The sequence below is a fragment of the Terrapene carolina genome, unplaced genomic scaffold (genome assembly GCF_002925995.2).
Source record: "Terrapene carolina triunguis isolate 2854851 unplaced genomic scaffold, T_m_triunguis-2.0 Scaffold33852, whole genome shotgun sequence".
NCBI classification, from domain to species: domain Eukaryota; kingdom Metazoa; phylum Chordata; order Testudines; family Emydidae; genus Terrapene; species Terrapene triunguis.
This window is the reverse complement of record NW_020698203.1, coordinates 1-11,146: the sequence shown is the minus strand read 5'-3', so window position 1 is coordinate 11,146 and position 11,146 is coordinate 1. Positions and strand designations below refer to the sequence as shown.

General features: G+C 55.0%; 1 protein-coding gene across 1 annotated transcript; it reads right to left on the bottom strand.

Moving 5' to 3' along the window:
- Window positions 1-8,499: 8,499 nt before the first annotated feature.
- On the bottom strand, window positions 8,500-10,991 carry LOC113409553 (cytochrome P450 11B, mitochondrial-like). The gene is made up of 4 exons (XM_026663588.1): window positions 10,831-10,991; window positions 10,265-10,343; window positions 9,189-9,380; window positions 8,500-8,613 (listed from the first exon to the last, which is right to left on the bottom strand). Exons 1-4 carry the CDS (start codon window positions 10,989-10,991, stop codon window positions 8,500-8,502), a joined length of 546 nt encoding a protein of 181 aa, XP_026519373.1.
- Window positions 10,992-11,146: the final 155 nt, after the last annotated feature.

The following is an 11,146-nucleotide window of genomic DNA, read 5'->3' as shown; positions in this document are numbered from 1 at the left end:
GGTCTTTGTAATGAGTGAAACTGGTCAAGCAGTTCATTGTAATTGACATTTATTGAGGATATTTTGTCTATCACTTATTTGTAAATTCATTTTTTTGGTTATTCATCCAGCTCTGTGTGTCAGTCCATCTTCACATTAGACACCCGAGGGCATGTCTACACTACAAAATTCAATTGCCCTCGCTTAGGCTGGCGTACAGCCACCGCAGTAATTACCTCGCTTGTGTGCGTGTCTACATTTTGTTCCTTGTGTCGATGGTGCATGTCCTCACCGGGAGCACTTGCACTGGTGGAACTGTGATTATTCCCCTCTGTTCGGCACTGGTGAGGCCATACCTGGAGTATTGTGTCCAGTTTGGGGCCCCCCACTACAGAAGGGATGTGAACACATTGGAGAGAGTCCAGCGGAGGGCAATGAAAATGATCAGGGGGCTGGAGCACATGACTTAGTTCTGGCAAACCCAAACTTTAACAAGCCCTTTATGGTGTTCACCAACGCCTCAGACACAGGACCGGGGGCGGAGTTAATGCAAAAAAACCCCACCCCATCGTGTACCTAAGCAAAAAGCTGCTACCCCAAAAGCAAAACTACGCGGCCATCCAAAAAAAAAAAAAAGCCTGGCCATGGTGTAGGCCCTTAACAAACTGCAGCCGTATCTCTTTGGGCAACACTTCACCGTGTACACCGACCACTCTCCTCTGACCTAGCTGCACCAGACGAAAGGAGCCAATGCCAAGCGCCTAAGGTAAAGCCTGTGCCTGCAAAATTATAACATGGACGTGGTCCATGTAAAAAAAAGTGCCAACCTAATAGCAAATGCGTTGTCCCAAAAAGGGGGCCCTGAACTTCCCCAGGTCACTGGTTGAAGTAACCCCACTCAGTTCAGTCTCGAAGGGGGGAGAGATGTGACGGAGCAGGGAGTGGGGCGGATTTGACCTGGGAATGTTGCAGGGGGGTTACATTGGGGATGAGGGACTTCCCTTGAAGGGAGATACCTGAGCTGTAACCTGAGCCAGGAGGGGGGTTGGGAGAAGTGACACCTTCTGCCCGGGAGTCTGAACAAAGGAGAGGGGAGGGAGGAGAAGGCTGCTGGAGGAGTTTTTAGTTTCAGGTTGGGGCTGTGTGGTGCAACACAGGGAACCCCAAGCTGGGGTCTAAGCTCCCTAAACCCCCCAGAAGGACTTGATTGAGCGGTTCTGGTTGTACCTACAGGCTCTGCTTGGGACTGTGTTCCTGTCATCTAATAAACCTTCTGTGTTACTGGCTGGCTAAAAGTCACGGTAAATACCAGGAAGAGGGGTGCAGGGCTCTGACTCCCCCACACTCCATAACAGGGAGGTTTAAGTTGGATATTAGGAAAAACTTTTTCACTAGGAGGGTGGTGAAGCACTGGAATGGGTTCCCTAGGGAGGTGGTGGAATCTCCATCCTTAGAGGTTTTTAAGGCCCGGCTTGACAAAGCCCTGGCTGGGATGATTTAGTTGGGGTTGGTCCTGCTTTGAGCAGGGGGTTGGACTAGAACTTCCTGCGGTCCCTTCCAACCCTGATAGTCTATGATTCTATGAACTGTCAGTGTGGGGCATTGCAGGGCGGCATCTGAAAGCCAGCAACAGTCGATGTAAGCAAGGCAGCGTCTTCACTGGCACTGCGTCGACCTAACGACATTGACCGGGACTCTCCGCCTCTCGTGGAAGTGGGGTTATGATGTCGCTGTAGCAGGCACCTTATGTTGGGAGGAGTGAAATTTTAGTGTAGCCCTTTACAGCGTTCGGGTGACATCAGCTGCCTGGCATCGACCTGACGCTGTGTGTAGCCCAGGGCTCAGTCGTTAGTGGGAGCTCCAACTCCTTAACATACCAGTGTGTGGGCTTCTCCTAACAGCACATTAAACACACTGGGGGCAGGTCGGCAGCAAGACCCCTGTTTAGTAAAGGTCCAACCCAGTTCCCACGGAGGTAAACAGCCTCATTGACTTCACCAGCTTGTCAGAGCAGCGCTACGGGAAGAGTTTCTTTGGGTGGGGGCGAAAGACAGCTGGGACCTGCTGAATAAAAGGAGCAATAGGGATTAGGCCATGTACTAATAAAACTGTAACCCTGCTTTGGGACAGGTGCCTAACATTCGCTGAACAGCCAGCCATGTCTCTGCACCTGCCAGAAAGACCCCCCACAGACCTGTACAGCTGTATGTGTGATGGAGGAGAGTTACCATTTTTAAAGGACAGTTTTCCATTGTTCAAAATACATATGTACCAGTCGGTTATATGCAGAGAGCAAGTTACCATTAAAATACCCTTTTTAAACTCAGCATTTCCCAGCACTATCCTGCACTTCTGTCCCACTAAGGCCTGGTCTATATTACAAATGCTCTGCCGGCATAGCCCCTAGTGTAGAGCTGTGTATGCGGACAGGGAGAGTTTTTTCTTTTGGCCTAGTTAACTGTGACACTGGGAGACCAGGTGCCAGCTCATGCCAAGGTGCCATGTGTCAACTCAACACTGACAAAACCAGGCTGGCTCACCTGCGGGTTAGAATTGTTCAAACAGGTGTCAGGATTCCAAGAATGTGCTTTGTGTTTAGCCTTTATGGATTGCTCGTGAGTTGCTGCCGGCATATCTAACATCTGTATCCCCTATTGCCAGGGGCTGTTTGAGCGTGTGAATCTCTGTGACCGTAGAAATCACCAGGCAGGAGAGAGACATTAAGCAGTGTGAAGTGCTGCTCTCCGGAGGAAGGCGTTACGTCCTGCCCCTCAGGGCTGGCCCACGGACACCGGCTGGACTAGTGTGAAACATTGGAGAGGACAAAAGCCTTTGTTGCTCTGCTCTTCCCCCACCCCACGAAGCTGAGTCATGCCAGTGGATTCCTCCCGTCAGCTGAGTCCACAGCTCGGAGCACATGGGGGGGGCGGGGAATAAATACCCATGACAGGGAGAAACTGGATCTCATTGCTGCTTGGACTCAGGGGAGAGGGGGCAAGTTTCAAGGCATAAGCAAGAGATCCCCAGTGCTCAGCCCAGGTTGGCCCTAAAGGACGTATGGAGCTTATCATAGAAGCTTCTAGTCACTTTCGAAACCTACAATTAAAGCTCATGTGTGTATGTAATTTGCCGGCTTTAACCTTGTCAATAACGCTCATGTTTCCCTTGCCTATTAACAAATCTGTGTATAGTTTATTAAAGGCCTGGCTACAAGCGTGGGCTTTGGTGTGAGAGCTAAAGCGCAGGGGCCCTAGCGTGAGGACGGGTCCTTTGGGACAGGGAGTAACCTGACTATTGCTGTATCCTTGGGGGAAGGGCCCAGCTATCTCACAGGTGGCAGGACAGATGGGGGCGCCCACGGGGCCTGTCTGTGACTCCCGGGTTAGGCTGTGGTAGGGGCTGAGGAGCTCACACCTGGTAACTGGTTGGTGAAATCGAACACAGAACTCACAGCCAATGTGGGGCTGGTGCTGGGTTCCCGGCACTCTGCCCTGCGGCTGGCACTCACGCTCTGGAGTCACGGCAGGCAGCGTTACACTACCACCCCACCCCCTGCCCGCCTGACATTAGCTCTGCCGACAGATGCACTCTTCTGTTGACATAGTTGTGTCTACACTGGGGGCTTTCTCGGCACAGCTATGGCAGCCAGCGAGTGTGGTTATTGCCCCCCACCATCCAAGGTAATATGGACTCAGCCCAAATGCAGGGGAATAACTGCGCTCTCACCTATCACTAGGTGGCAACTGGTAGCCACAGGAAGGTAGCCATTCACTTATGCTGAAAGAGAAGCAAGAGCTGTAGGCAGGGGTCAGAGGGCTGGCGATGGCGAGTCCCGGGAGGATGTTTTGTTCTATTTCTTGCATTTGCTCAGAAAGTCGAGGTTGCTGGTAAGTTTTGCTTCCTTTTTCTTCACCTTGTGGAATTTCCATTCAGACGGCAACATCCAGCATCTCCCCTGGTTCTAGCATTGCAGCTGTGGTTGTGCTGGGCCCGGGATAGTCATATGCTAATACCCAGTGCCGACAAAGCTACAACTTCACTGCAAAAAGCAAGAGTTGTAGTCAGAGCGCGGGACCAGGAGAGAGCGGGAGCCCGGCTTGGCCAGCAGAAAACGGAACCAGCCGGGGAGAGCAGCAGGTGAACACCACGGGAGCTCTAGTTTCTACGTCTCCCCTCAAACAAGGGCAGGATTTTGCGAGATTTCTAAGCACGAGCCCTATTCACATAGCTCCCCGCTAGGCTAGTTTTAATTTCAGGCTTAAATCAATGTTATATCGAGAATGTATCGGCTTTCCCAGCTCAGGGAGCATTATTCATAACATGGCAAAGGAAACCTGGACATTGTGACCCTGCCCTTCGGAGCCCCGCGGGAGAAAAAGACCAAGCATTTAGGCTGCCCTGCAGACTGGTGACCCTCCCTCTACCATGAGTCCCAGTCAGCAAACCAGGCTCAGCCAGCCCCGCCCAGGACTATGAGCATCCTTACAAAAAAGAAAACGCCGCAGGGAGGGGGGTCACGAGTGCCTGGAGAGTCACAAGAGGGGCCCTGGTAAGGAAATTCAGAGCAACGCTGAAATATACACACTGATCTGCAAGCGGTTCCAGAAAGAAGAGATCCGACCACATCCAGCCGCACAAAGTTTTGTATTATTTGGAGTTGGCTACAAGACTTCAGTGTTGGAAACGGGGCCAGAGAACTCCTGAGTACATTCACTTTATTTTCTGTGACGTCCAAGAAAGGCGGCTCAGAGTTGCAAGGCATAACGACAAAAGGAAACTCCATTAGTGCAGTTGTATGTACCTGCTACAGCTGCGTAGCGCATGCTACTGAATTCACATGTTTTCCTATTATTGTTTCATATGTGCAAACTCTACCATAGACAGACCAAACCAATCAAGAGAGACTTTCATATGATGAGCTCTGATCACAAGGCACTCATTTTGTCATGTCGTTTGGATATTGGATGCTCAGCTGAGGTCATTTCTCCAAATGTTAATCTTTAATCAGCAGAATATTGGCCCTTCATCTTCAGACTTTATTACTTTGCATGCAAAATAGCAGTTTAAACCCCTTTGTTGTTTTACGCTGCAGTTCCAATAGGGTGTATAATAAAAATAGTTGCATTCCTGGTGATAACCTCAATTGTTCTCGATTATGTTCCCTATGCACTTTCAGACAGAAGGTACCAAGTCAGTGATCCATGTACATGAAGTCACTTGCTTATGTAAACATCATTGCAGTCACACAGTTCAACTAGTTACCTAAAATACTGGTGGCACAACCCGGAGAGCAGGTCAGATTATGAATTATGTATAGAGTTATGTAAAGAAACTGCCCTGAGTTAATTTGGCCAAGTAGCATGTGCTAAGGACCAGTGATACTTACTAACCCTGCTATTCAAAAAAACAAAAACCAACCCACACTTGGCTGTGCAGCCAGGAGCTCTGGGTTTGACTTTGGGGGTTTGTCTACACAGGGAGTTACTCAGGAACTGCTCTTCTCAAATAACGGCCTGTGTAGACAACTCTCAGGTGGCTTTCCCAAGCCCTGCAATGCATTACACCTCACTAAGTCTTCCTATTCTTAAGGGCCTCCTCCCCCGGGGAACAGGGAAATGGTGGCGCATAGGCAAGGGCCAGCGTACCTATTTGTTATTGTGCTTTCAAAGTTATTATTCAGCCTTAAGCAAAATAGCTAAGAACCAGCGATCTCCTGAATGCCAGGGCAGCATAGGTTCTACAACAAATCACCTATCAACATATGCAAGAGGTACAATGAAATCTAACCCGTGCTATAGAGTATTCAGAGCAGGGGAATCCATTTGGCAGAGTAAGCCTGGTCTACACGAGGAATTTCCAGCAGTATAGCTGTGCCTGTCAGGGGTGGGGGAAATCCACATTCTGGAGCGATGTAGCTAAACTGACCCAGCCCCTGGGGTAGACAGTGCTAGGTGGACAGAAAAATTCTTCCATCAACCGAGCCCCCACCGCTCGGGGAGGTGGATTAACTCCGCCCATGGGAGCCTCGCAGTGTCTGTGCTGAATTCCTACAGAGGTGCAGCTCCAGCATTACTCTACATTTGACCAGAGTAGCCTTTATGGTCAATGACTTCAGAAAAAGAGCTTTCAGTGAAGCAACTTGAAGTCTGCCTTTACCATGGCTAATGTATTTGTCCTTTTGTTACTGTAACTCCTACAGCCAGCCAGCCATTGGTGCATGACGATTAATGCTCAGTGGAAGAAAAAAGACGAGTTTCTAGTTAGACCTTGCTGTTAACCCCCACCCAGGAGGGAAATGGATTGCAAGTGATCCTGGTTTAGTCTAATGACTCCGTCTCCCATTCCACTTCAGTTTACATGGCACGACACCAGTTCTTACAAACCAGTTCTCTGGGGCTTGATGTCACCTATGTGCTGCTCCGTGACAATCAGCACCGTAGATAAACCCAAACCCAGAATAATTATTTCTATACATCCGCCAAGCCAAGGTTGCCAAATTCACACACCTCCGCCTCAGTCCAAATGGATGAACAGTTTAACAAATGGAGAAAATACTTATATTACAGCCTCACGGCAGCAGACAAATGCCTGGTGCAGACAGGCGAGGCCCAGGAGAGGGGAAGAGATGCTGCAGCCGAGCAGGGAGAGGGCTGGCAGCATTGGCCACCAGGGCTCAGGCTGTCACCTGCTCTACAGCAGAGGTCCCTAAACTGTGGGTGAGTCCCCCAGGGGGGCGCAGAGAAATGTTTGGGGGGGGGACAGCCCTGCTCCACTCCAGCCCCGCTCCAGCCCTGACCCCAGCGTTAGCTCCGTCCCTGGCTCCAGCTGCAGCCCCAGCCCCCTTCCCCCGTCCATGCCCCCCCCCTGGAGCTGTGGTACTGGGGCGGCCGGGGCGAGGGAGGGCGAGCCCCTGAGAAGTTCGGGGACCCCTGCTCTACAGCCCAGAGTGTTCGCCCAGAGTGAGACGGGGCAGCAGAACGAGGGCTGGGCTAGACCTGCCATGGGAGTGGCTGGGCCCTGCGTCAGAACCGCCAGCCCCCAGAGATCAAAAACCATGAGTCTGACCCTCAAACATCAGGAGCTTGGCCCCAAAAATCATGACTTAAAAAAAAGAATCCAGTGATGTTTGGGGTCTGTCTTTTGCCTTTTTAACTCCCCTCCACTCCTCTGCTGGGCAGCGGGTGAGAATTTTGGGGTGAAACATCACACTGCGTCTCTCCCGGCTGGAGACAATCTCACCCCTGACCGGGGGCAGCCAGCCACTTCCCAGCACAGTCTTCACTTCTCTGCCTCCTGCTGCTCCGGGGGGCCTCTGTGGGCGGGTCTCAGCAGCCCCCCAGCCCCCCCTTCCAGGCTCCTCTCTCTGCTCTAGGGTCACACCCCGGCAGGGCTCATGGCAGGTCAGGTCTGTGTCCTCAGCCCCAGAGCTCTGCCCGCCTGCCCAGCCCTGAAAGTCCTGGGTGTGAATCATGGCTTCATGACAGCGCCTCCTGCAGGCAGCAAAATCCCAGGACTCAAGATCAGTTACTGAGAGCTGCTGATGCTGTAACATGGCCTTCCCCTGGATGCTCGGAGGGGACGCCCCTTCCCCCCACACACGCAGGCTGGGGGAGCTGATAGCCAATCCCCTCTATTTCCCACCCCATCACTGTCCCCTGCACCTCCCCCCTACCCCCCACCTCCCCTGCAGCCCCCAGCCTCCCACTTGCACCCAACATCCCCTGCACCCCATAAATCTGCATCTTCCTCCCCTCACTTTCCCCCTCCCCCTGGTCTCTGCTGCTCCTCACAGTCCCTGTGTCCCATCCAGCCCCCTGACCCACATTGCCTGGGGCACAGTTTCCACCTCATACAGAAGCGTGGGAGATGGCAGCCATCTTTATTAAGGGCAGCCTCCTTCCCACCTGCAGCTGGACTAGAGGGAAACGGTGGCCATCGTGCTGGCTTCAGCCCCATTGACATGAAGTGAGGGATGGCCACTTCTTTGAATAAGAGAAATTCGGGAGCTGGCGCCTCTGCCTCCTCCTCTCCCAACAGGACCTGCCTCCTTCTCCTGCCCCATCCCACGGCTTTATGGTTCCACCCTGCTGGTGGGGTCTCCTGCCAGCACTGGGTCTCTCCCGGGGAAGGAGACCCCTTTCCCCTGTTGGCAGATGGGCAAACGGGGACTGGATGCTCTTAGGACAGAGGTGGCTGAACTGTGGCCCCAGGCCCCCCTCCTCCCACGTTATGTAGCCCATAGAGACTACAAACCCCAGCACGCAGCCAGGATCTACTGGTGGGCCCATAGGCTCTGGGGTCTGCACCTACTTCTGTGTTACGGTGGGGGGGAGGCTGTTCTCTGTACCAGGCTGCCTTGGCATGTTCGGGGGGGGGGCTGCCAGCTCGATGCCCTGCCTTGGAGAGGGGTCTGTCTCGATAGCACAGCCCCCCCTTCCCGCCCCCTCACTGCTGGATTCCTCCTCCCCTCCCCCATGCCCAAGGTGTGGAAAGAGCAGGTGGGGAGCCGGGGTGAGGGGCTCAGTCGATGGGCCGAAACGTGAGCAGAGGCGGCTTCTCCGGCATGAGGATGAACCCGAAGACGGTTTTAATATCGGCCTTGGACACCGTGTCGATCCGGAAGTTCCGCAGGACCTGAAAGGAGACGGGCAGCTGGTGTGACACCGGAGCAGCTTGGGCTGGGATCTGGCCAGCTAGTCTGAGCCACAGCAGGGCTGGGCTGCGGTATGTGGGGCTGGGAGACCCAGATGCTGCAGAGCGTGGGGCTGGGAGGGGATCGCACAGGGGCATTTACTGGCTCGTTTCTGCTGGTCACTCCTGACTCTGTCTGAAAGGGCTACGGGGCCTGCTCAGTCCAGGGCAGATGGAAGAAGAATGCAAGCTCCTAAGTAACCTGCCGGAGGGATGAGGAGCAGAGCAGGGGGGAGCCCTGGAATAGGTAAGGGGGCTGCGGGTCAGGACTGAGGCACATAGTACAGAGCTGAAGGGAGCCCAGGGCTGGGATAGCAGGGGACAGTGGCCGAGCTGTGTGGGAAGGTCACAGAGTGACAAATACTTTCTCCTTTTCTTGAAGTACCAACAAACAAGTTGAGCTGTGTAACGTTTGGCCAACGTACAGTGAGAGCCCCCTGAGCTCGGGCCAGCCCCAGGCCTGCCCCCAGGCCGCCTGGCTCTCCGGCTCTCAGCCCTGCCACCTCTCCCCGACTCACGTGCATGAGGAACAGCATCATTTCGGTCTCTGCCAAGCGGCGGCCGATGCACTGCCGGGCCCCGAAGCCGAAGGCCAGGGCCTTGAAGCTGTTATCCTCCTTGCTCAGCCAGCGCATGGGGTCGTAGCGCTCCGGGTTGCTGAACACCTCCGGGCTCCGGCCCATGGCGTACAGCCCCACCTGGCACAGGGTCTGTGGGGCAGCAGAGGGGAGAGGGTGGCCATTAGGCTCCACCAATCAGATGTAAGCTCGCTTGCATACAGAGAGCTGATTGGTTTATACCTCCGTCATTTCAACAGCTGCTGCTTTGTCCAACAGAAGTCAGGGGGTGACCTCTCCCCCCAGCCCGCACTGACGCAGGCCATGGGCCCTTGTGGCCCTCTGGGGTGGGAGTTCTATAATGTCCCTGCAATGTATCAGCAAAACCCGAAAACAAAGAGCAGCGGGGGGAGGGGGAGGGGAACTCGCCATGTAGCTGTTGAGGGAGCTTCCCCTCCCTGCCTGTCTCACTCCCCCACAGGGCAAGGAAAGTGGAGGTCAGAAGGCTGCACCCCAAGAGTACTGGCTCCCCTGGCAGAGAGAGCCCCCCACTGACCCCCCCACCCACAGCCCTTCAGCTTGGCCCCGTCCGCTTCCCCTGTGAAATATTACTCAGGTCCCAAAAAAGTCAAAATTGAGGTTAAACAAATTGGTCAAATGTGAATAGTGGTTTGATCAAAACCCAGGATTTTTTGTGGCAAATCAGGAAAGGGCTCGGTCCCCTGCCGTACCCCATCACATGCTGCGGGGCAGTTCTGGTGCCCTGCTTCCTGTCGCGGCTGGTCCCTGCGGCTTCGGGGGCAGTGAGAAGCCCTCGTGTGCTGGGGCAGTGGTGCAATGCTGTGGATGGGGCCCGGGGTGTGCTGTTCCCTTCCAGACCCCCAACACTCTTCTAAGCACGGAGTAGGAGTTCTCGCTTTGTGATCTGCAGTGTCTGAGCAGCCAGCCTGACCCCCGGGCCAGTGAGCGCCCCCACTTCCTGGGGGCACCTCCCGGCTGCAGAGAATGGGGGTGGGGGCGGAGGAGCAGGGACTCACCCCAGCCGGCACGCAGTAGTTCTGGAGCACCACGTCTTTGGTTGGGTAGCGCTGCACCGTTATGCCCACAGGGTAGAGCCTGCCAACAGAGCCGCACCGTCAGCTGGCTGCCCTCGTCACCCCCCTCGTCACCATCTAGACAGCTGGCCTGACACCGCTCAGGCCAAACGGCCCCTGGGGGGAGCCCCATGTCACTGCCGCTGCCCTTCATTCACCCACTGCTGCTGCTTGGCTTTGAACCCCACGGACCCAGCGTTCCCTGCTTCCGGCTGCCCTCCTCATCCCGGATCATCCGCCAGCCATCTGTGCCCCACAGTGTCTGCCATGCCCACGCCCTCTTCCCGCTCGTGCCTGGCCAGACCCCACTGCTGTAGGGCCCGCTGGGCTGGGCTGCCCCTCGAGAGTCATGTCCCCAGCACTCCCTGGACGGATGCACAGGCACAGGCAGGCGTTTTAGCCCCAGACCCACTGCCTGGCATGATGGAGAAGTTGCCCTTGGAGCCCCAGGCAGCAGAGCCCACCCTCCTTTCCCCATGGGCCCCGGAGGCTGTGCCCTTGGCCCTCACCTCAGTGTCTCCTTGAGGGCGCTTTTGAGCAAGGGCATGGAGTTCAGCACCTTGGAGAGCTCCCGTGGCCCCTGCGACTCGGCCTCGGCAATCTCCCGGCGAATGGCCGTCTGGACGCTGGGGTTGCGGGCCAGCTCGAAGAGGGTGAAGAGCAGGGGCATGGCGGTCTGGGCCAGAAGGGACAGTCAAAGCCGGCCCACCCCTGTGCCTCACCCAGGGGCGCAGCATGCTGGGCACAGCCACAGAGGCGTCTCACTGGGGCCTGTGCGGGACGGTCCCAGCTGCGTTGGCCAACCCAGTGTTATCAGCCACTGAA